The following is a 26,477-nucleotide window of genomic DNA, read 5'->3' as shown; positions in this document are numbered from 1 at the left end:
AAAGCAGTACTTTCAGAAGACCATAGTCGCATACTATCAGAATTATTTCATAAATTTTCACACAGGACTGATTACTGGGGCTGATAGCTTGCAAGTGTGCATTTCCTCCTCCAAATATGAGGTCAAGTTGGTGGTGTCTGCATGTTAGAGAATATTACTGAGCAGTCCCCCCCACCAGATAACAAGAGACTAAAAATCAAAGGAAGAAGAAAATAGTGTTGAAGGTTTGTTCCTTCCAACAATGGATGAAAAAGAGTTGCAGGAAATAGTGGAGGTGATTGTAGCTTAAGGAAAGAGCTATGGAATAAAAATCAATCCACAGAAAAAAATAATGGTCCTAGAGGGAAAAGAAAGGATAAAGACAATGCTGAATGGTGAAACATTAGAACATGTGCTGTAAACACCATGGAAACAGGATAGAAAGTGACTGGAAGTGCAGTTCAGAAATTAAATTAAACCAGAATATCTATGGTGAAAGAGGCACTTTGTAAGAAAATGAGAGTTTGAGGGAAAGAGAGATAAAGTGTTTTGTATGGTGTGTCTTCCTTTGTGGTGCTGAAATGTGCACAAATATGAAGAAACAAAGAGCAAGGCTGGATGCTTTTGAAATGTGACTGTGATGGCGGATGGGAAGAATAAGTTGGATGGATAGGGGGGAAATGAAGAGGTACTGAAAAGAGTGGGAGAGCGCAGACTACTATTACCACTCAGGGACTGGGTGTTTGTGTTGTCTTCATCATCATTATTTCATCCTCATTGGTGCACAAGTCACCCAAGTGATGTCACCTCAAAAGACTTGCACCAGGTGGGAGACCCTTGCCACACTGGATATGACATTAATTAAGAAAGAAGGAGGGGCATATAAGAACAATCTTAGGACAGTGTTTGGAAGGGATAAAAGGCAAGTGAGGATGAGACTTCTATCCTGGACAATGTGTCATATGGCAGCACATGAGGCAACATTATCAAAACTGATGATGACGATGATGATGATTTAGATGATGATGACAAGTACTGAAATAAGCAAATCTTTCTACCAGAAGATAGGTATATCCACATATGTGGTACCAAGAAATTCTGTTATAAGCTTTATTTTTATAATACAAACATAATGGTTATGGAAATATTAAAAAGTTTCAGATTTGGAAAAATTATGGGTTCTCAAAAGCCTGAACCCTCCAATAAATATATTTTGTACTTTTTTTATTTTATTTATTTATTTATTTATTTTTAAGTCAAGAAATATTACTAAGAAAAAATGTTAGTTATTCAAATTGTTGAATGCAAACTTTTAAAAAATTCATTGTTATTATGTAAAATAAGGGAAAAGCAACCATTCACTTATGTGTGGAGCACAGTAACACATAACAGCATTCACAGTAGCTTTCGAGTACTGCCCCTTTTTCTAGCAATAGTACACACATTCACACATACAACCATGCAGACACTTAAATGTACACTCATGGCCAAAGCAAGACAAATTTTTTATACTCAATTATTGTTTAAATTATTGTTACAGCTATGCTGTAGACCCTATGTTTCTGCACTATTACCAGACAAATTGATTAGCTAATGAAATGTTGTGAGCATAAAGTCTGTTTTTTATAGAAAAATCTTGTCCACTCCAGAATATAGAACATCATGCTAATGCCATTTTAAGAATATACAATTAACAATTGAATGAAATAATTTTGTTGTCACATATGTATAGCTATTATATGTTAGTCCTATCTTCCATGATATTATTGGATACATAATTGCTGTGTGTTTTGCTATTGTTGGGAAAATCTTGCTACACCAGCCTCTAAATTGGCAAAGTTCACAGCATCACGGTCAGTTTCCATTTAGTTCTCAACCAGTAAAACTCCAGTTCCTTAAAGAACCAAAATCTCATGTAAAAGACAGTTTCAAACTTCTGATTACATGCAAATGAGTTAATGTGTTGCCAATGGCCTTGCCGCAGTTGTAACACTGGTTCCCATCAGATCACCAAAGTTAAGCACTGTCGCAACTGGATACCACTTGGATGGGTGATTGCTCGGGTCTGCTGGCTGTTGTCAGCAAGTGAGGTGCACTCAGCTCTTGTGAAGCTAATTGAGGAGCTACTTGATTGAGAAGTAGCAGCTCCAGTCATGAAAACTGGAAACAGCTGAGAGAATGGTGTGCTGAACACATACCTCTTCATATCCATGTCCAGTGATGATGCATATCAGCTGTAGATGACACGGCATTTGGTCAGTCTGTTGAGCCTTCTGAGGCCTGTTCAGATGGAGTTTTAGTTTTTAGAGAGTTAATGTGTTAAATGTTTGACATAAAGTATGCAAGGGATAAAAGGTTTGAAATTATGTTTAAAATTTGGTGGAAGTCACTAAGAGCTCTCATTATCACACACCTGATGAGTATAAACCGGGTAAGTGAGCTCCATTTTAAGCAAAAGCTAGTTTTCCACACACCTCATTGTTTACAATCATGTCATATCTGCTGAACTATGTGTCACACAATGAACAAAATGAGGAGTCAGTCACCTTTCTCACTGTTAGTCACCTTTCTTCAACATTGTCAAATTTTAAAATTTTGTCCCTTTTCCAACCTTTTTTGCTCTTTTAGAAAGAAAGTACACTATTTACTTTTGTTTTCAAGTTCTGTATTCTCATTTGTTCATTTAACTTTTGGAATATTCCATTTATGAAAGCAGATAGAATCTAACCTGAGGGGTTGTGAAATTTAAGATAGATGTTCCGTTCTGATTTTTTCAGTGTTTTTATTAGTGTCAGATCTTCCTCAATTACAACTGCTTCTATTTCTGTCCCGATTCCCATTTTTATGTAGTAACAAAACTGCTGCTGTGATACTCTGTTCAATTTTGAAAATAAACTTTTTGAGATGGGAAAATACTTTTTGAGATGGGAAAATGCAAATTTCATATGACTAGCCTGAAAAGACTGATAGTTTGGAAAGTATACAGTCTGTGCATCAGGGACAAAGGGGGAGGGGGGAGGGGCAGAGGGAGCAGAGTGGAAGTGTATTTTGCTCTTTGTTTTCTACTGTATTAATTTTGAGACAAAGGGCTTTCAGGTAGTTTTTAACCAATCACTTTCAACAAAACGTAAGTGTAACTTTGAAATTAAATATGGACTACATAAGTTACATTTATAGCTTTCAGATCAGACACAACCATCAAGTTTACACAGTGCACCAACAATCTGGCTGTTAAATGCCAAGGATAGTTCCACCACTGCTGAATTGATTTGAGCAATGAAATTAGTGATTTCCAATTACTCTATGGATTCATCAAGTGATATTTGCAGTGTTTTTAAGAAGGTGTTCCCTGGCAGCATTTGTGAAAATTTGTCACTTTTGTCTAAGGAAATGAGTTACCTAATAAATAAATGACAGGCACCATACTTCTGGGAACATACATTAGATGGAGCATGTTCATCATATTATATACCAATGTTAACGATATAAAGAAATTACAAACACCTTTTACGTTTTGGTCAGAGAGTAAGTGTTGCAGGTCAACCAATCACCTAAGAACTTTCTTTATTGACAAATCACATTGTGAAACATTATGTCAGAAATTATGTCAGGCACTTTCTAAAGCCAATATGTCCCTAAACAAATGACTTATGCTGGATCAGATACAAATGTGTTTATGCTCTTAGCTAGTGATGTCCAGGAGAACCTAAGCAGATAACTCATAAACACTGGAACTTGGAAACATTCATACAATGCATTATACCTACATAAAGACTTTGGAGTGTTTAGGTGAAGAAGCATCCTATTTTCTGGTCAGTATTTAATATTACTTTTACACCTGACCTGTTCACTATGAGGAATGTGAAGAAATTCAGTGAAAGTTTAACATTCCACATCACAAGTTTTTGAGGCATACAACTACAAGGTGGTTTACCTTAGGATCTTCAGCCAACAGGGTTTTGGAACAACAGGATGATAGTCAATGTTAAATTCTTAGGAAAGTACTTATAAAAAAAAATTATTCTGCTACCATTCAGTCCAAATCCTATTCTACCATTGTAAATGCTTAAAAAAGACGTTCAGTGAAGCCAGAACTATTCAGTAATTTCACACATTCAGACCTTTTTGGCTTGTGTTTTGAAGGTCTCACTTTGAGAAAAAAAGAATAGTATTTCTGAAGTTTTTCATAATGAACTGTATGCATTGAATAACCCAGTTCCTCTTGAGCAGCTAGATGGTTTTTATTTTTATTGAACCTGATCTGTTTAGAGCCATTGGTCCCTCTCTTACATTGGACCAGGGTTTCATACATACATGTTTCTTTAGATCATAGTTAATTAAGAAATAGCAATTTTAACATGACAAACAGAATTAAAATGATTTGAGTCTTGTAAGTGACAATGTGAATAAATAATACTAACTATGAACTAATAAAATTAATACTAGCAGTACTTGCAGTACTTCAGCTGCTGCCACCAATAGTGATGATAATAACTATAATAATAATAATAATAATAATGCCAACAATAACAATATTGATAGTGGCAGATATAAAAAGAATTTACTGGTGACAAAATAGATGTTTAATGATATTTTGAGGTCTGGGGAAAAGAAATTTAAGGAGACTGCACTAGCTAAGTATACAGGGAAATGGGAAGACCTTGTTGAAAAGAAGGATGTACAAGGGTATAAAGTGCATACAGGGGCAATGGTATTTCTTATTGTTGCTTTAGTAGATTTGTCATTAACTGTCTTCTGAAGCTGGAGATGTTATTCAGTTCTGTAATACAAAGGGGAAGGTTTTTCCAGAGTCAGGTTCCTACTACCGAGAAGGACTTTGAGAAAGTGACTGACTGATGGAGTGGTACAGAAAGGACTTTACGCTGATGAGAATAGTGTTTCTGGTATGTTCTTCAGGCAAGAGCGTTAAGTTCAAGGATAGATATGAGGAGCAGTGTTAGGGTAAGACAGCAGAGAAGACGGAGGGCATGGGTATCTCTGCACTTGTCTGTACACAGTCAAGACTGCTGTCAATATGATGAAATATGATCTAAGAGTTGAACATCAATGATAAAGCTAACACAGGCATTCATAACCAGGTGCCATTAGCTTCCCTCAGAAAGGCATTGCAGGATAATATCATTGTATCTGTAATTGGAAGTGTAAGCTACTACAAACAGCATAGTGAACGTATTATAGTGGCCAAGATAGACACGAAGCGCATGCCTACTACAGTAGCACAAGTTTATATGCCAACTAGCTCCGCAGATGATGAAGAAATTGAAGAAATGTATGATGAGATAAAAGAAATTATTCAGGTAGTGAAGGGAGACGAAAATTTAATAGTCATGGGTGACTGGAATTCGGCAGTAGGAAAAGGGAGAGAAGTAAACATAGTAAGTGAATATGGATTGGGGCTAAGAAATGAAAGAGGAAGCCGTCTGGTAGAATTTTGCACAGAGCATAACTTAATCATAGCTAACACTTGGTTCAAGAATCATAAAAGAAGGTTGTATATATGGAAGAATCCTGGAGATACTAAAAGGTATCAGATAGATTATATAATGGTAAGACAGAGGTTTAGGAACCAGGTTTTAAATTGTAGGACATTTCCAGGGGCAGATGTGGACTCTGACCACAATCTATTGGTTATGAACTGTAGATTAAAACTGAAGAAATTGCAAAAAGGTGGGAATTTAAGGAGATGGGACCTGGATAAACTGACTAAACCAGAAGTTGTACAGAGTTTCAGGGAGAGCATAAGGGACGATTGACAGGAATGGGGGAAAAAATACAGTAGAAGATGAATGGGTAGCTCTGAGGGATGAAGTAGTGGAGGCAGCAGAGGATCAAGTAGGTAAAAAGACGAGGGCTAGTAGAAATCCTTGGGTAACAGAAGAAATATTGAATTTAATTGATGAAAGGAGAAAATATAAAAATGCAGTGAATGAAGCAGGCAAAAAGGAATACAAACGTCTCAAAAATGAGATCAACAGGAAGTGCAATTTGGCTAAGCAGGCATGGCTAGAGGACAAATGTAAGGATGTAGAGGCTTATCTCACTAGGGGTAAGATAGATACAGCCTACAGGAAAATTAAAGAGACCTTTGGAGAAAAGAGAGCCACTTGTATGAATATCAAGAGCTCAGATGGAAACCCAGTTCTAAGCAAAGAGGGGAAAGTAGAAAGGTGGAAGGAGTATATAGAGGGTCTATACAAGGGTGACATACCTGAGGACAATATTATGGAAATGGAAGAGGATGTAGATGAAGATGAAATGGGAGATACGATACTGCGTGAAGGGTTTGACAGAGCACTGAAAGACCTGAGTCGAAACAAGGCCCCAGAAGTAGACAACATTCCATTAGAACTACTGACAGCCTTGGGAGAGCCAGTCCTGACAAAACTCTACCATCTGGTGAGCAAGATGTACAAGACAGGCGAAATAGCCTCAGACTTCAAGAAGAATATAATAATTCCAATCCCAAAGAAAGCAGGAGTTGACAGATGTGAAAAGTACCGAACTATTAGTTTAATAAGTCACAGCTGCAAAATACTAACGTGAATTATTTACAGATGAATGGAAAATCTGGTAGAAGCCAACCTCGGGGAAGATCAGTTTGGATTCCGTAGAAATGTTGGAACACGTGAGGCAATACTGACCTTACGACTTATCTTGGAAGGAAGATTAAGGAAAGGCAAACCTATTTTTCTATCATTTGTAGACTCAGAGAAAGCTTTTGAAAATGTTGACTGGAATACTCTCTTTCAAATTCTAAAGGTGGCAGGGGTAAAATACAGGGAGCAAAAGGCTATTTACAATTTGTACAGAGACAAGATGGCAGTTATAAGAGTCGAGGGGCATGAAAGAGTAGCAGTATTTGCAAAGGGAGCGAGACAGGGGTGTAGCCTCTCCCTGATGTTATTCAATCTGTACATTGAGCAAGCAGTAAAGGAAACAAAAGAAAAATTTGGAGTAGGTATTAAAATCCAGGGAGAAGAAATAAAAACTTTGAGGTTCGCCGATGACATTGTAATTCTGTCAGAGACAGCAAAGGACTTGGAAGAGCAGTTGAACGGAATGGACAGTGTCATGAAAGGAGCATATAAGATGAACATCAACAAAAGCAAAACGAGGATAATGGAATTAATTCAGGTGATACTGAGGGAATTTGATTAGGAAATGAGACACTTAAAGTAGTAAAGGAGTTTTGCTATTTGGGGAGCAAAATTACTGATGATGGTCGAAGTAGAGAGGATATAAAATGTAGACTGGCAATGGCAAGGAAAGCGTTTCTGAAGAAGAGAAATTTGTTAACATTGAGTATAGATTTAAGTGTCAGGAAGTCATTTATGAAAGTATTTGTATGGAGTGTAGCCATGTATGGAAGTGAAACATGGACAATAAATAGTTTGGACAAGAAGAGAATAGAAGCTTTTGAAATGTGGTGCTACAGAAGAATGCTGAAGATTAGATGGGTAGATCACGTAACTAATGAGGAGGTACTGAATAGAATTGGGGAGAAGAGGAGTTTGTGGCACAACTTGACTAGAAGAAGGGATCGGTTGGTAGGACATGTCCTGAGGCATCAAGGGATCACAAATTTAGCATTGGAGGGCAGTGTGGAGGGTAAAAATTGTAGAGGGAGACCAAGAGATGAATACAATAAGCAGATTAAGAAGGATGTAGGTTGGAGTAGGTACTGGGAGATGAAGGAGCTTGCACAGGATAGAATAGCATGGAGAGCTGCATCAAACCAGTCTCAGGACTGAAGACCACAACAACAAGAGCCCGGGGGATGCCTGATACTACCTTCCTCCATTGTGACTTTATGGTGCTGAACATGATGCATTGTTGGTAAGGCGTCAGATATGAGGGAAACCACTGCACTGCACTTGGCAAAAAATTTTGGCTGCTAAGTCTGGCATGTAAAATTTCATATTCGACAGTGTCAAAGGTTTTGCTGAAGTCTAAGAAAAACATGATAGTTGCCTCTTGTGCATCCACGGCAAACTTCCAGTCCTCTGTTACCTTTTGTTAAGGCAGATGTTCAATGTTTACAGAAACCTAATAGTATTCGTCTAGTACGTTGTTTGTAGGCAGGTAGGTTTTTTTTTAAACTGGCATACGTAGTCCTTGTTTTCAGGCCTCAGGATAAGTTACCAAAGAACTTAGTGAACTAGAAGAACATGACAAGTTCCACAGAATGCCCAACAACATTACATCACAACTTGCAAACTTGTGATGCAGCTGCAGAAGAGTGGCCAGAGAGTTTAACACATTTTATGTGCCAAATGTCCGCCCTAGTACCACCCACTTTGAACAGGGGCTTGGCTTTTGGGTGCCACCCAGCCACAGCAGTGGCTGCCTGGCAGGATGGTCACTGCCTGGAGTTCCGATTCCCTGAAAAGATGGGCAACCATTCCTAGGCTTGCACAATGTGTTCACAATGCAGGTACCAGCAGTGTGATCCCTGTGGTGTCAGAGGACTTAGCTAGATGGGTACATAACAGCCCCACCACATGGACTTGCTATCAAGCTGGTGACCTAGCAAGGAGGTGAAAGGGGTATGGCAGGGAGGCAGGGGAAGGGGGGAAAAGGGAGAGCCAAAGACGACAGGGAGGGAATTCTTCCCTATCTGACTCACACTACAGATTTCAGGTTTAGAGATGGAGGTCAAACCCTAAGGGAGGCCAAAAAATAAAAGCCAAAAAGGAGGAAAAAACTACATCAATGAAAACTGCAAGAGGAAGCAAAGTCACAAGGATAGCCAGGCCAACATAAAGAAGAACACCAAGAGAGGGAAAGGAAGAGGCAAAGGGAAAGGAACAAGGACAGGGAAGGAGAAGGAGAAGGAAGGGGAAGATAAAGCAGCCCAGAAAAGTATAAAGGCTGCAGTAGCTTGGGGACACATGTGCACCACACACATACCAACAAAAGAGCTGTGGTTCCCCTGGGGGGAAAAGTTTAGGTTTTTAGATCCCAAAGGAAGAATAAACAGTAGAAACTGCAATGGAATATTAAAGGTTGCAAAAATGATGCTGTCTGATGTCTGGCAAATTAATTATTAAATGAGTGGAAGTTCTATAGTTTGAAAAATATGACCCATCTTTATATAATAAAGGTATTGACAATTACTGGCAGCAATACATTTCAAAAGCAGGCTCATCATTCACAGAATTAAAGTACCAAAATGTTTCAAAACTTGTTAAGATTTTGCCTACATTTTCCCATGGTAATGCAGACATAGAGGTATTCCATTTTAAAGCACACATTACAATAAGACAAGGCAGGAATGATTGAAAGATTTGTAAATAATGTTTTGACTGTGAGGGGTGCTCTGGCACAATATACCCATTTACCTTCAGTACCCAATGACTGACAATTCATTATGTATGGAGAGCAAGCACTTGCAAATTATGCTGCTTACAAGGAATAATGTGAAAATGAAAGCAAACCTGAATTAGAAGAAAAGCAAAAGGAGACACACAACTGAACGTATCTTGAAGAGGAGATTAAAAAGATGAATAACATGGAAAAATCAGTTTACTACCAGCTAGCTGCTCTGAAAGAAAATAAAAAGGAACTCCAACTATCTAAGGAGGCATGAAAAGAGCTTGTCCCTCAAGTTTCAGATAAACTGAAGAAAACACTTGAAGAAAATGATTTACAGACAGCAACATTGGCCCAGAGTATGCTTGAGGATGCACAAGTCATGAAAGTAGAAGAATGAACGAAACACAGGGAGGTGGAAACAATTCAAAAAACTCTTGAGAAAAGAAAATCTAGTATGATTATTTAATTTTTTCTAAGATTCCTAAGAAACAGTAATCCAACAATATTTTGTTGATCTTTTTTCAGTATTGAAGTGTAGAATGTCAATATTAGTAAAAATAAAAATGCGATGGAGATTTTGTTTGTGAATTACGATTACCAATACCGAATTACCAATGTACCTGCAAACCAGTGCATTAATAAATTTGTATGATGAAGTTTATTATGGTATTAACAGGCCCTTTTGATAGAGAATATCAAAAATGAAAATAATTCATCCATGCCATATTTTTTGTGGAAATAATTTGTCAATTTTAATCACTTTCTTAAAAGGTCTTATCACTTTTTTCAAATATTTTGTTATCTCTCTCACCTTCTTCAACTACCATTATGGCTCCTCACCCAGAATGATATGATTTTGCGGATACATTCAGTGGTATATGTGCATACTATCTGCACAATATGTCACAAATAGAATTAGTAGTAAAGAAGTAATACATTAAAATGTCACACCTGATAATGAAGTCTTACTGTATGAGCAGTAAAAATATAGTAAGTGATAAACCTTTTTTCTTTTTATCATTTTGTATGAAGTGTCAGTGAGAAAAAGTTTTGTATGGTTTTGAAATTACTGTATAGAGTTTGTTGGAAGTTGCTAAGTGCTCCATTCTTAAATCTGGATGAATACAGTCTTGGTGTCTATTTGTGGAGACTTAAGCCATCTCAAAACATATACAGAGTGTCTGTCTGTAATATTTGTCTCATTGCATTAAATCTTTAACACAAGATTATACATCATGTCGAGTAGATTATGGCCAATTTTTAAATTTCCTCAGTAATTATGTAAAATAATGAAAATCAGATTTTTGTTGCCCACTGGAATCTGTTAGATAGGTAACCTGCAACAGAGATAGGACATGAAGGCTCATTCGAACCAAAAAGTCTAGTAAACATGGGCTGCAAAATGCACAGCTTGAAAGCTATGAGCAGTTCTTCATCTTTGGTATTGTCAAACTAATCTCTCGTACTGCAAGCTCTTTATATAGTGTATTTTGAGAGGAGGTAATATGGACCAAAACAAGAAAAAAATTGTCTATTAAACATGGGTTTCAAAAATACGTACCTTTAGAGCTATGACCACTTACTCACTATAAGAGATGTTTTTCACAGTAGTGAAGATAAATGAGTCCTCATAACTCTTAAGGTTTGCACTTTAGAGCCCTTGTTTGTTTGACATTTTTTTCTTTTTTTGCTCCATACTATCAGCTCCCAAAACATGGGAAGTAAAAAGTTTGTAGTGTGAAATATTTGTTCCACAGTATCAAAGAAGTGCTCATAGCTCTTAAAGTGTGCATTTTAGAGCTCACATTTATTACACTTTCTTCCTTTGAATGATCATTCCTGTCATATCCTTGAATACTGACCATTCCTCGTGGGACACCCAGTAAATATGCAAGATCAAGAATCTCAGGAGCATGATTAATATCAGTCACAAGAATGCTGAATTGAGGTCAGAAAAAGAATTCATGCATTTATTTCTTAACTGCTAAGTCAACTTTATAACATAGGTTTGTGATACTTTCTCTCCAAAGGGCAACTAAAAATATAATTTTGTTATCTCTTAACATGAGTACATGGTGGAAGAGAAACAATGTTAGTTATACCATGCTGAATGATTGTCGCTCACAGCATCTAGCAGACATATTACGATAAGGAAGGAATCATACCTTATGACAAATGTTGGTGATGAAAACGTTTTCTGAGTGCCTTGTGTAAAATTAGTGACTTCTCTCTTCCCTTGTTAGGAAACATAATTTCAGCAGCAAAGGCATTTGGGGACAATCATTCAGTAAGTCCAGAATTATGGTATTGGTAAAGCAACATGCTTCAACAGTACTACTTGATACAAACTGGAACCACCCCCATCTTTTTATGCTCACAACATATAGATAACACTGTTTCAAGAGGCTCCCTTGCTCATGGAATCTGGAGACTTTGGAATTGTTCTTGTAGATATATTAGGAAGGAATAGTAACCCATAAACATATGTACACTAAAATAAAATGGGGTTCAGTGTTGTAAAGCGGTCTATGCTGTCATAACAGCTAATAAAACCATCACAATTACATGAAATGGCTTGTGATTTCCATGCCCCATATCTGCTATTGTCAAATTTAATAAGGAAATGTTGGGTCTAGTAAAAATTTGGACACCCTGAAATACATCTCTTCATGGACAGTTTGTCAACCATATGTAAGTATGATCCATCTCTCTTCTTGTAATATTATCTTATGCAAATGGCTACACACCTTGTGATCCAAAGAAGTTCTCATGGTATGTAGTGTTGAAAGCTGAAAATAAAATTGATTGTTAGAAGAATGTAAATGTCCTAAGCAAGTAATAATAATTTGAATTAAAAGAATTATAAGACCTTCATGCACAGCTAAAAACGAGCCAATCCCATGTGTACTTCCATGTCCGTAGTTCAATCCAAGACTGTATAAAGGTGCTCGTATTAAAATCTCAAGTTCACTTAAAGTTTTGCCTTCAGGAAAAATAGTTGTTGCAATATTAATGCAACCCATGAGCAGTTTAGTGTATATAGTACGTTGCTCTTCAGTTGGTACTCCATAATGCATTGTGCGAGTGACATCTGTTGTTCCATCTACATAAACAAAAATTTAAATTTGAGTACAACACTCACTACACATGAAAAAAAAAACCTTAATAGTAAAAATATCTTTAGATGTTGCATCTATAAAAACTGAAAAAAATATCTTTAGGTGTTGCATCTGTAAAAACTATAAGTAACTTATTTGTGAAACAAAATGATGGTTGGGACAGGTCACCATCCACCTCTTAGATGGAGTGTATTATGATGGATACATGAACATACAGAAACTGATGTATCTGCTTAGCTCTGAAATTTTTGACTCTCCCAATTCCTGGATACTTATTACTAAAACTCTGTCTTCTCACCCCCCTCCCAACTTCTATCTCACCAGATGCACATGAACAACAGACAAAAATCATATCTTCTGAAACAAGAGGAAATTGTTGGAGGAAATGAGGCTGATACAGAAGTAGACAGTTTCTCAGCCTAAAATCCAAAAACTGTGTTTTTGGACAAACATGTACTATCTGTTACTGTAGGTTATCCGTCTTGAGCTGACTGCTACTGCTGTGGAAGATGGCAATGCAAACACATGTATTAAACATGTACTATGTTCAAAATTGTTGAGGCTTTCATGGCCACTTGTTGACAAACTGCCTATTGGCTTCTGTCTCGGGTTCTTCGGCCGACGTTCATCTAAATATGTTGGCGCCAGGTACATATAGTCTGCGCCCACGAGCTCGGCTCTAGTTCACCACCGGCAATGGAGGGTGAAGCTTTGACAATGCCAGCCACTCGTGCTGGCAAAACGTCAGAAAAATCATTAGATGAACGTCGGCCGCAGAACCTGAGACAGAAGCCAATAGGCAGTTTGTCATGTACTATGTTGTTGTTGTTGTGGTCTTCAGTCCTGAAACTGATTTGATGCAGCTCTCCATGATACTCTATCCTGTGCAAGCTTCTTCATCTCCCAGTACCTACTGCAACCTACATCCTTCTGAATCTGCTTAGTGTATTCATCTCTTGGTCACCCTCTACGATTTTTACCCTCCACGCTGCCGTCCAATACTAAATTGGTGATCCCTTGATGCCTCAGAACATGTCATACCAACTGATCCCTTCTTCTGGTCAAGTTGTGCCACAAACTTCTCTTCTCCCCAATCCTATTCAATACTTCCTCATTAGTTATGTGATCTACCCATCTAATCTTCAGCATTCTTCTGTAGCAACATGTACTAATATTGTACATAATACTCTTTTGGATCAGATCACTTTGTACAGAATTTTTTTCCTTGAGCAGATTCCATTCCTGAAATGTGATTCTGGAAGGTCTACTCTTACTTTTTGTGCCCATGGCATAAGCTATTACATATATAGTGCAGTGGTGGAGAAAGTCAGCTAAAATAAGATGGCCATCACTGTGACATGATCTGCCACAACTGTCATGTAAATGCCACAATAGTCATGCAAAAAGAGAAGCACAGCTCTACAATTATGAGCTAAAAGAGTTGTGTGATAAGTTTATCTATGTAGATTTGCTAGAACGAAGTAAAATGAACCATGAAGAACACATGAGCAATGGACTGAATATAAACAGAAAGGAAAATACCAAGCTAGTTCCCCTGTTGAGTGAACTGTGCAACAAAGCTTGTAAGCAAGAGGATCAATTGTCCCTAGACTACAACCATGAGTCCTTTCTAGAACAAAGACCATCATACAAGTATTCAGAGATGTAACTCAAATGTGTCTGAGTCCTATTCACTGGATATATATGTAATGACTCCTGCTATATACATTCCACAGTACAGTGGTGTAGACTGTACGAGAGTTCCATGGTTCTATACCCCATTGTGTTTATTCTTTGTTTTTGATTATATGGTTAATCATTGTTTTGTCTTGTTGACATGGAATATCATGCAAACCACATAAACAGAGACAGAAAACAATGGTGTATGAAAAAGTTTGCTGTGTAAAACATGAGAAATGGATAGTTCTGCAGAGAAACTAAAAATTAAGCTATGAGTATCAGTGTCTAAAGAAGGAAAACTGCAAAGATGTCTTAACAGATGGCATTTCCCAATGTAGGTGAGAAACCATGGGGAAATCACAGCCAATTATGATGCTTTACCTCGATAAAGTGAAACGCTTCTTGTTAGGAAAAAAAATTACTCATTTTCTAGTAGTTCAACAACAGAATGAAAATACCCTTGGGAATTGTAAGGTAGCTACAAACAATATGGTCACACAAATGAAGAATTTACTTTTGCATAATTAATTTAAATGTGAAAATAAACCTTTTCATGAGTTAACTACATATAAATGGTGCCGTGCAACATGATCATGCATAACAGTGGTTCCATGCTGGCCTGACATTCCGTGACATGTGAAAACTACAACTGTTACTCCTGCACCAACCATGTCAGTTTTTCATTCAGCACAAAGATGAATTCCTCACCAGTGCCTACTGAGCCAGCCTCACGTAATGGAAATTTTAGCAAGGTTACGATCAAACAACCACCTTTTTGGCAGCATGACCCCTTGCTTTGGTTCACAGAATTAGAGAGCCAGTTCATCTTAGCACAGATTACGGCAGATGAAACAAAATATAGTTAAGTGGTAGCTGCATTAAGGGACGATCTTGCCACAGAAGTCCAAGACATTCTTCCTACACCTCCTGAAATCAAACGATATGCTGCCATAAAGAAGGCATTGATTATGCGGTTGTCCCAGTCTGAAGCTAAATGTCTGGAAAAGCATTTATAAATAGAGGAATTAGGTAAAAGAACTCCATCACAACTGCTTCATCAGCTGCATACTCTTGCAGGTAATACTGCCAGTGATGACGTATTATGCAATACATGGCTATCCTGACTACCAGTGGATGCACAGAAGACTTCTAGCTGAGCTTACAGTACAAGTGACTGCATTACAAAAAGCACACAAAAGGTAACACACAGGTCAATGGTCAAGGAGTCGAAATCATTTGTCAGTGATACACAACATATGTTGGCACCACAGAAAATTTGGTGAAGATGCACATAAATGTATACTATCTTGTAAAGTGAATCGTGATGCCGATACGGTAGCAGTTACAGCCACGTCAACAGGCAGTGCACAACACTTGTTTATTAACGAACACAACACAAAAGTACAGTACCAGATAGACCAAGTTACCTTGTCACAGGCATGATGACGCTTGCCTGTATATTGCAAATGATACAAATATTACGACATATGGACACATCACTTTACTACTCAACTTCGGACTGCATCGTACCTTTGAGTGGTGGTATACTGTGGCTGATGTATCACACCCCATACTAGTAACAGACTTCCTGGCATTCTATGATCTTGTACCTGACCTATGACAACAGCAATTAGGTGATGCTACAATGTACATGCCTGCACAGGGTAAGGTGAATTGCACTGCCACCACAACAGAGTGATCGCTGGGCACACGTAAAATACACGACTACTAAAAAATTTCCCAGAGATCACAAGGCATTCATTAATGTTAGCACCTATCAAACACTTGATGGTTCATCATATCCTCGCTACCCCAGGTCTGCCAACTGATGCACGCCCTTGACTTTTAGCAACAGATAAATTACAAATTATCAAAAAAGAGTTTTGTAGCATGTCAACTCAAGGTATTTGCCATTCTTCAAGTAGCAGCTGGGCAGACCCTCTTCATATGGTACCAAAAAGAAGAACGGTTGGCATCATGATGCATTCTTATCAAAAACTGCAAAGAGCGGTGTCACTGGAACACTCATCCAATTGCTAGAAACATATGTAAAGGGTTTACAGCAATGCATGGAGATTCTGTACTTTAAAGGAGAAATACTAGAGAGGAGAAGGTCAGCTATAAGAAATACATATTTTGGTGTTCCTCAGGACTATTCATATGCTATGTAAATGATTTCCCTAGTTCTCTTACAATAAGCAGTTGATCACTATGTATGCAGATGATAAATCTGGTGTCTGCTATGCAGACAGTGAGCCCAGCCTAGCTGAATAGATACATAACTTTACTGAAAAGGCAAGAACTCACTTTGAAAGAGACAACCTAAAAGTAAACATAGAATAAACTAATACTATTCATTTTAAGCCAAGTGGTCCAAACAGTCAAAATTTGTGACTGATGAAATTCTACCAAAAACCTATACAGATAGTAAATTCTTGGTTTTATGCATAGATGATCATCTTTCATGGAAACAGTAAGCTGATTATGTCTGTAAAAAAATGACACCCAGTCCATATGTATTAAGAAGATTATCACATCTTAATTCTGAAACCCTAAGGACTGTATATTATGAATTGATGTACCCTTTCTTCTCTTATGGAATAGTACTGTGGGGTGGGACATGCCAAACTAACATGAAAAGGGTTTTCATACTGCAGAAGCATACTACAGAACCAGGATGAGGATACACAGCAACTTCTCAACAGCACCTCCACTTTGCTGTCTTTCACCAAAGCAAGACTCGCCAGCATCCGAGAGGAAGTCTGGCGCGACGCATCCACCAGCACCCTCCAACCCCTCATCCCCACCATGCCCCACTGTTCAGTGTTTGACACACTACTTTCTCTAGGACATCCTGGAATTAAGTCATCGACATTTATCATGTCAGAAAGGTTTGTGTGGCAAGACATGAAGCGCAGTTGTCAGACCTGGGCACGGAACTGCATCACCTGCGAGTGCAACAAAGTCACCAGGCACATGTTCCACCTCTCTGCAAATTCGACATTCCATTTAGCCACTTCTGCCGTGTACATCAGCTGCCCCCCCCCCCCTCCCCTCATAGGGCTTCTGATATTTTCTTTCTTGCATTGATTGTTTATCTTGATGGGTAGAGGCTGTACCTCTCACCAACATAGTTGCTGAAACCATATCTAAGGCTTTTGTTTCTTCCTTGATTTCCTGCTTCGGCTGCCCCACTACCATGACCTCCAACCAGGCCTGGCAGTTTGAATCAGCACTCTTCACCCAACTCTGCCAGCTGTGTGGTGTCAACAAATGATGCACAAATGCCTCCCATCCCCAAGCAAACAGAGTGGTAGAACAGTGGCATCGCACTTTCAAGACAGCACTGCAGTGTCACAAGTCTTTGGACCGAGGCTCTCCCATGGGTACTACTCAGCCTACGGTCATCATGCAAACCAGATATTGAGGGCACCATGAGTGAGTTTGTCTATGGTGAAAACCCTGTCCTCCGAGCTGTTACAATCCCCCTCTTCCCTGAACCCCCCCCCCTACCCCCTTCCCGACTTCGTAAGCCAGATCCAATCGCATTTTGCAAACATTTCCCTGACCTCTCATCTAGCCGTATTCCTCCTCCCCCCCCTTCCCCCACCCCACCCTACTCCTATGTGCCCTCCGATCTCCTTTCATGTATGTTTGTTTTTCTCCGCAACAACACCAACTGGGCCCCATTTGCCCCACCATATTCAGTACCAAACGAGGTCATAAACCACACCACTAACATGATGGACATTCAGGTTAAAGGTTCACCACTCACTGTTTCTCTCCACCATCTGAAACCAGCACACCTCAATCCAGCGTCTTTCATGCCTGCTGTTATTATGCAGCCCCCCAGCATTGAGGACTCATGCTCAAGCTATGATCCCTCAGAGCTGTCACCACAGCCCTCACCTAAATATGCATCTATATCACCATCAACACGCCATTCCTCGGGGTCTCTCTCTCCCTCTCTCTCTCTCTCTCTCTCTCTCTCTCTCTCTCTCTCTCTCTCTCTCTCTCTCTCTCTACCTCCTCCCCCCCCCCCCCCCACCACCTCTAGTGGTTCTGCAAACTGACATCCCACCCAAATGTGTGGAGGATGTCACCATCTTCATCAACAATAACATCTTCATCCTTCTCCAAGACAACTTGCCCCACCCGACCAGGGACCCGGTTTGCCAGCTGATCGCTGGCTCCCACCCGCTCCCGCATGGGGTCGATCACACGCTCCTCCAAGCTATGGTAACCCCCCTAGGGATGGTTACAGTTCGAATGCTGCCAGATGACCACATGGGGGACACAGTCCCTCCCCACACCACTACATCCTCACTCATGGGCCGATGCCTCATCTGTCCACACCACATACAGGAGTTCCATGTCAACCTCCCAGCATGGTCCCTGCTGCAACAACCTCTAGAGATGGAAATCCCCATCACATCACTGCCGTCACACTCACTGCCTTCACTGCTGGACGTGCCCCCCTTCCAGCAAACCATGCTCCACACTATGGGGGAAAGGGAGGGGGGTGTCCATGTGGCATTGACAAATATGAATGATAGATCTCTGCCATCACAAGTTCTTTGACTCTGAACCTAACGGCTCATGCCATGTTGCTTGTTCAGTTCGCTTTATAATTTGTTGTAATGTGGACATTTGTATGAAATATACTGATTCTTACAGAAATGAGTGTGTTTCTTTGGGCTACAACCCAACAGAAATCCCAAAAATATAATGTAATAAGAAATAATGTAAACTAAAAAAAAGTAATTGCTAAAACTGTATACTTAGCTGAAAATGCACGTGCAGATAAAATTAAATGTTATGAGCAATAAATTGAATTGAATTGAAGACCCCTGTAGTGATTACTGGCAATTAAATGTGAGAACCATTCCAGAAAGGTAACCTGTGCTGCATATTGAGGATTTCTCTGCTGGGATACAAGGCAAAATGATTTTTTCAACAATAGATTTGGTCAGAGCATACTATCAGATTCCAGTTGCTCGTGAAGAAATTCCTAAGACACTGTCACCATGCCATTTGGTTTATTCAAGTTCTCATGAATACTATTCAGGCTCTGTAATGCAGCACAGACTTTTCAGAGATTCATGGACGAGATAACACATGATCTAGAATTTTGTTATGTATCTGAAGAGGAATATATGCTTCATTTGATGAAGTTGTTTGAATGTTTGTATGCGAAAGGACTGATACTGAACCCATCAAAATGTACTTTTGGTATCAAGGAAGTCCAGTTTCTCGGTTACACAGTGGATGCACATGGCATCCAATAACTGCAAGACAAGGTGGAAGCAATGTGTGTGTACCCATGGCCAGCTACAATTCGGCAGTTGTGACGTTATCCTGGTTCAATAAATTTCTACCAGTGGTTTGTGTCACATCATGCATCAGTAATAGCACTATTGAATGAACTCTTGAAGGGTACACATAGGCCAGACAACAGGCTGCAATGGACATGTGAGGCAGACTCTGCTTTCAATGCTATAAAAGTAGATGCAGCTCTACTCACATACCTAGTAGCAATGCACCATTAGCATTAATGGTCAATGATTCTGCTAATGCAGTTGGTGCAGTGTTGCAGCAGAGGATAAACCTGTGTTGGCAACAGCTTGCTTTCTTTAACCACAAGCAGTCATCTTCACAACAGAAGTGGATGACATAGGATTGTGAGCTGTACACAGTCTATGCTGCAGCAAAAAATTCAAGCATTCTTTGGAAAGCCGCCATTTTAGTATCTTTATGGACAACAAGTTGTTAACTTATGCCTTCAAAGTGAAGCCAAGTAAGGTGTTGCCAACAACTGAGGCATATTGACTACACTGGCCAGTTTCCATACAACATCATATATATGCAAGGCAAACTTAATATACCTGCTGACACACTCTCAGAGTGAGACAATGGGTGTAATCAAGTATACATCGTTACAAGTAGAGGCCATAGCTGCAGCTATTGAATTTGATGCCATGGGATGAGTGCAACAAGATGATGAGGAGCTGCATACATTGTGTGGCAACAATCAGGTTTCCAACTATGAAGAGTGACAAACCAGGCACGAACATGGAGTTATATTGTGATGTCACCAAACTAAAGTTTCGGCCATTTGTTCTGAAGCAATTTTGAACCCAGGCAATCAATTCAATACGCAATCTAGCACATACCAGAATCTGAGGAACCATAAAGCATGTTAAACGAAGTTACATCTTGCCCAGTATGAACATTGTTAGTAAATTGTATGTCTAATAATGTATGGCCTGTCAAAAGAAGAAAATCACACAACATGTCAGGGCACCATTAGGTACAACATTATGAAAAGGAAAGTTTCTACTCACTATATAGCAGAAATGCTGAGTCACAGATGGGTGCAACTAAAAGACTGTCACAAGACTGTGGATTCAGTTGCATAATACTGCAGTCATGTCTGTGAGCTGCATTTGCATGAGAATGTTTGTGTGTGCATCTGTCATCTATTGTTGATAAAGGCCTTAATGGCCGAAAGCTTTATTTGTGACAGTCTTTTTGTTGTACCTATCTGTGACTCAGCATCTCCACTTTATCATGAGTAACAACTTTGCTTTTCATAATATTATTACATTCCATCCTGGATATTGCATTGTTTGATTTTCACCATTAGGTACATTTAGACTGCCTAACTAACAATTTGACCACAGCCACATGGATATTGTAGGTCCACTATCAACGTCCAAAGGCTGCAGTTACTGCCTTAAAATCGTGGACAGATACTCAAGGTGGCCAGAAGCATTACCTATGGCAGATGTCACTGCAAAGAATGTGGTGAAAAAGTTTTTCAGAAGATACATTATGCATTTTGGCATACTGTTGAGAATAATGACAGATCAAGGATGTCAATTTGAGGCACGCCTCTTTATGGTCCTTGCCACATTTTTAGGTGGCAAGCGAACAAGGACCACCACTTATCATCCCACAGCAAACACCATGGTGGAACACCCGCACCAACAACTGAAACCAGCCCTTTGCAGTCACACAAAATACAAGTGGACAGAAAGCCTATCAGTTGTTTTACTTGGATTGAGAACAGCTTTCAAGTATGAACTCCAAGCCACAGTAGCAGAGCTGTTGTATGGCCAATTGTTACATCTGCCTGGAGAGTTCATCCATGATATGGGAGATAAAACCATCACAGTGCCAGACTTTGTTACCAAGTTGCAATCCCACATACATCAGTTTCATCCAGTACAGCCTCATGAACAAACCAGATGCCACATGTTTGTCTTTGAAGATTTAGCAACCTGTTCAAGTGTGCCATCACGTAATGACACCATATACAGACCACTGCAACTGCTATATGCAGGTCCATATACAGTAATTAGTCAAGGTGACAAGAATTTCAAGATTGACATCCATAGGCTACCCTATCAAAGCTGTGCTTAACTGTATCAGTCTGGCATTTCAAGATTCACAACCAACAGAAAAAGAACTGGCATTGAGAAACATGAAGAAGGGAGAGGCAGCAACTAAAGATTCTCCCACACAGCAAGCTACAGAGGAGTCTCAATGAACATTGGATGTTGCAACACAGGAGACACCAGCAGGAGCTACAACCCTGCAGCTAGAAGAACACACTCATTCCAAGGAGATGCCCCCTGGGTTTTAAGAAAGGCGTGACAACTTGATCTGGATGGCATATCAAATTTAATGAGAAGTACTGCTGACACTGGGAGTGGGGGTAATTGTTTAGTGACTCCTACTATACACATTCCGCAGTACAGTGGTGTAGACTGTACTAGAGTGCCATGGTTCTGTGCCACATTGTTTTTATTCTGGGTTTTGGTAATATAATTATTCCTCCTTTTGACTTGCTGACACTGAATGCCAAGAAAACCACATACTTCTGTGTAATTAATTTATATGTAGAAATAAATCTTTTGATCAGTTAACTACACATTTGTTACAGTACTGCTGCATGTGTTGTAGTTGTCACAGAAAATCAGTAACCAGTAGATAAAATTCATTGTTTCAAATTAGAGAGCCACAATCTAGCGACATCTTACTATGGAGCACATAACGAAGGCAGTGGTGTTACCATTTACTTGAGGAAAAGGTAAGCTTATAACCACCATACAAAAAGTGCACTGCATGAACAAGTTTGCTGTTGAAAAAGATTTCAAATTTGTAATTCTCAAATTTGTATTTCATATTGTTTCTTTTCTTTTTTGATGGCATATATCGATACCTCTCTGGAAATTTTAATACTTTCCTGAAATCACTTGATGGAGTTTTGAGTAGGTTAATGTCAGGTAATGTAGGTGTAAATCTCATGATATTCAGAGACCTGAACATCAACACTTTACATGATTGCCAGGAAAGCAAATGTTTTGCAGATTGTATCATATTTTATGAGGCTAAAGATCTACTGGAGCTAGTACCCACTAGAATAGTTAGCACACATAATAGTTCAGTAAATCATGTTTTAACAAATTATGACCACATGTTCTCAGCAGACATATTAAATGGCCTCTTCTTGGATAATTTACTCAGAGACCAGTGGCTAGACTGTGATTTTTAATTGTCTAATTGTCTCATAAATTTCCTTTTGTACAGCAATGTACTTGTAACATAGGACATGTTATTATGCTTACAATTTGGCAATATATGCAGTACATATAACAGCTTCCACAGTAAATACATGTAATAGCTTGCACAATGTATGTATAATGTTCCATAATGCATGGTGATTTACAGTACATAATCTTTTAACTCGGGTATCGTCAATGCCCACCATGATGTCGGCCACCGCATGACCACAGGTCATCTGTTCCACACAGGTGCAGAGCTACCAATGAGGACAGCACAGACATTGCTCATGCATGTAGCTGCCTCCACAGTAACATGGCAATGTCCAGCCAGTGTACTCACATCAAATAGCTACATGACGGTACTGCACCAATCGTGCAATGCCATGCCACAGTAGACTCACTGATGGTAGGTATATTTCTATGCTGCCTGGGGCTTTATAAGTGCATGCAGCCCTTCGCTAGAGCAGTTTCATCTTGGGCTTCACTACTGCTGATACCACGAGGCTACACCATTCAGATCATGATCATCAGGATATCAATCCCACTCTGAAAATGGACTACCCCAAGGATTCTGCTTCACAGCGCTCAAACCTCAGTGTCATCCACAGATTCTGCTGACATCCATCACAGTGGCTGCTCAATATCAATAATTGGTGTACAGTATTATTCTCTTTTGGCTTTTTCCTTATTGTGGAATAAACTTGTTTTCTATGCACACATACTGTTATTTGTTGTTCTACATTCACAGACACAAGAAATAGTGGTCACAGAGGCTGGTTCTAGTACTGTTTTACATTTTCTGCCCTGGTGGCATGTCCACACTTTCCATGGGTATGTCTCATCACCTCTGATCGGGAATCTCTGTTGTTGTTCATTTCCAGAGTGGACGGTGTTTAGATTTAGGTTTTGGAGGAGTTTCTCTTTGTTCTTGTGTTTGTCTTACTTGTCACTTATTCTTTTCTACCTTGGTGGCTGCCCAGCAAGAGGAAACCTTGTCACAACACAAACTTCTTAAGTTTCAGTGAAAGCAGTACACTCAACTGAAGGACAAGATATCATTGCTGTTTGGAAGTCTGACAGTTTCTGCAAAAAGCCCTGTTCCAACTTGTCACCCATGCTGATGATGACAGCAGCAGACACCATTCAGCTCCACCATTCTGCAAGTTGGATGCTGTCGCAGAGGAATGGGATGAATACAAACTGCAGATGTTTCAACACTTTGTGGCTTTCAACATTTCGTTTGATTTTCAATGCTCATGTGTTGGCATGGATATCTCAGGAATTTGCACTAAGCTTTTGTCACTTACTCAGCCTGAATCTGTTCCTTTCCTGGAATTCACTGCTGCTCTTGATAAGTATTTAGACTCAAAGTTGCTGGTCACTGCTGCACTATATAGGTTCTTTCAAATGAAGTGCTAACCTATCCAGTCCTATTGGCAGTGGCTCAAAGAGTTACATGGTATGACCCACACCTGCCAATTTACATGCCATTGTAGTAAGTCTTACACAGATGCCATGCTGCAGAAACACTATTGTTCAGAATGTTACTGATTCCTGACTGTGGGCAAATATCCTCAAACTATTGGATCCTTCTCTTGAGGATGCCATTCATATAGTTCAGGTGCAGGAATTGTTTGACACTGCAGAGCTGGAAATGTTGCCTCCTATGGTGGCCACTTTTCACACCCTCTGATCTTTTTCAAATGGTATGTCTGTTTCTTCTGGGCACCATGAACAATCTATGGCATGCCTGCTGAGGTCTCACATTTGTGGCAAATTGCAATCCTGCAGTGATAGGGATGCTTGTTTCTGCCAAGTCAATATTTGTTTTGGAAAAGGTTGGGCACATCCAAGACATTTGCTCAATGAAGTTGCAGTCCTGCTTGTTCCCACAGCCACCCAAGGTTCTGAGACAATGGATATTCACAATGCCACACTCCTCAATCATTCAGTTCGTGATGAGGCATTGCCTATTCAGACCTAATACAGTATTTACACAAGGCAGAACTCATCCCAGGTTTTCAGTCTGACCCAGTGTTTCTCAGTGCTTATAAGCGAGCCATTGAAATTTTTCATTTGGCTGCGTATTCAGAATCAGGTTTTACAATTCCAGCTTGATACTGGGGCTTCTGTGACATTGATCAATGGGTCCACATTCGGAAAGCTTGGGTCCCCATGGCTCTAAGCTCTGAAACATGCCATCACCACATGCAATTGTAATTGCATCACAATCCTAGGAACTTTTTCCCTATAGATGCAGTATCAATCTACATATAAGGCAATTCCTGTCATGGTGCTTCACTCTTATGACAGTTCTACCAGTTTTAGCCTTAATATTTTTGACAACTCTGGCATCCAAATCTTTGATAATGCAGTAATGATTAACTCCCATGTCCCCTTTAACAGCATCATGAAGCTCTGTGACAAATACCATCAGCTTTTTGACAACCCTCAGGGTAGGGGAAAATACTTTACCACCATCAGTTTGAAAGACACTGCCCAGCTGCAATGTTTCAAAGCATGAGAGGTGCCCCACGACATTTAGGAGGATTCTGGGCAGAGTTCAGACATATATAGGACCTAGGGGTTATCACATCCATTTCTGCCAGTCAGTGGCCTTCACCCCTCGTCACAGTAAGAAAATCCAACACGTGACTCCACCATTGCACAGATTTTAAGTTCACCTTTAATTCACAGTCTGTCATGGATTCATACCCTCTCTCTTACCCTGAACAGTTAATGGAAAAAGTACAAGGAAACATGTTCATCTTAAAGATCAGTCTCAAGGATGCCTATTTGTAAGTCCCATTGGATGAAGTGACAAAATCCCTCCTTGTCATCAACACTTATATTGGGCTGTTCTAATATCATTGTCTCCCCTTTGGCAGCACTTTGCCCCAGCTATCTTCCAAACTTTTTTGGAGCACCTAATATAGAAGGTACTGTCCTGCTACAATTATCTGGATGACAACATCATCTTGGGCACTACTTCAGATGAGCATCGCCGGAACCTGGATTACCTTTTCCAAACCCTCATTGATGCAGGACTCAGGTGCAATTAAAAATAGATGACATGCACACACACACACACACACACACACACACACACACACACACACGCACACACACGCAAATGCAACTCACACACACACATGACTGTAGTCTCTGGCAACTGAAGCCATGCGCAGAGTGTGCATCTGTCGTCTATTTTTGATGAAAACCTTGCTGGCCTAAAGCTTATTTCTGACAATCTTTTCATTGTGCCTATCTGTGACTCAGCACCTCTGCTATAAGGTGAGTAGCAACTTTCCTTTTCGTAATATTGTTATAATATTTTATACTATTTTGTAGTTTGGCAAGTCCAGTATCATGAATGTGACTAATATGGGTGCTAAACAAATAAATAAAGATACTGGTCTGTAATAGTTAGGATCTTAATTCATTCCTTTTTGTGAACAGGCATTATATTATTTAATTGAAGTTGATCAGGAAATAACTCCATTTTAGAATGAGCAGTTTACATTATCCAATAGTGGCGTAATTATTTCTGCTGCCACATGCTTGATTATGTACTTTGACACATGTCCAGCAGAATTCTCTCTCTTAAGCTATTTTTTATAACCTTTACCACTTCCTCATGAGATACTGGTTTTAAGAATGTTTAGTGGCTTGGGTTATATGTGACTGTCGTCTGGTGACCTTCTTAGCTATCACTTCCATGTTTTAAGTTTTCTACAGTATCTAGTAGTTATTACGCAGAATTTTGGCAATTTCTTTTTTATCTGAAACTATT

The 26,477-nt window shown here is 39.4% G+C and overlaps 1 protein-coding gene across 1 annotated transcript in view; it reads right to left on the bottom strand.

Annotated features, from left to right (window-relative positions):
• Positions 1-26,477, bottom strand: part of LOC126161225 (xaa-Pro aminopeptidase ApepP-like) — a 290,593-nt gene that overhangs the window by 26,851 nt on the left and 237,265 nt on the right. Inside the window, exons 10-11 of the mRNA XM_049916968.1 lie at positions 12,185-12,418; positions 12,063-12,104 (exon numbers count right to left, since the gene is read on the bottom strand). Of these exons, the coding sequence (XP_049772925.1) occupies positions 12,063-12,104; positions 12,185-12,418 (276 nt within the window). The remainder of the gene's footprint in view (positions 1-12,062; positions 12,105-12,184; positions 12,419-26,477) is intronic.

Source organism: Schistocerca cancellata, chromosome 2 (assembly GCF_023864275.1).
Source record: "Schistocerca cancellata isolate TAMUIC-IGC-003103 chromosome 2, iqSchCanc2.1, whole genome shotgun sequence".
Taxonomy (NCBI): domain Eukaryota; kingdom Metazoa; phylum Arthropoda; class Insecta; order Orthoptera; family Acrididae; genus Schistocerca; species Schistocerca cancellata.
Note: the sequence above shows the minus strand (reverse complement) of the source record. Positions and strands in the feature narration are given on the sequence as shown.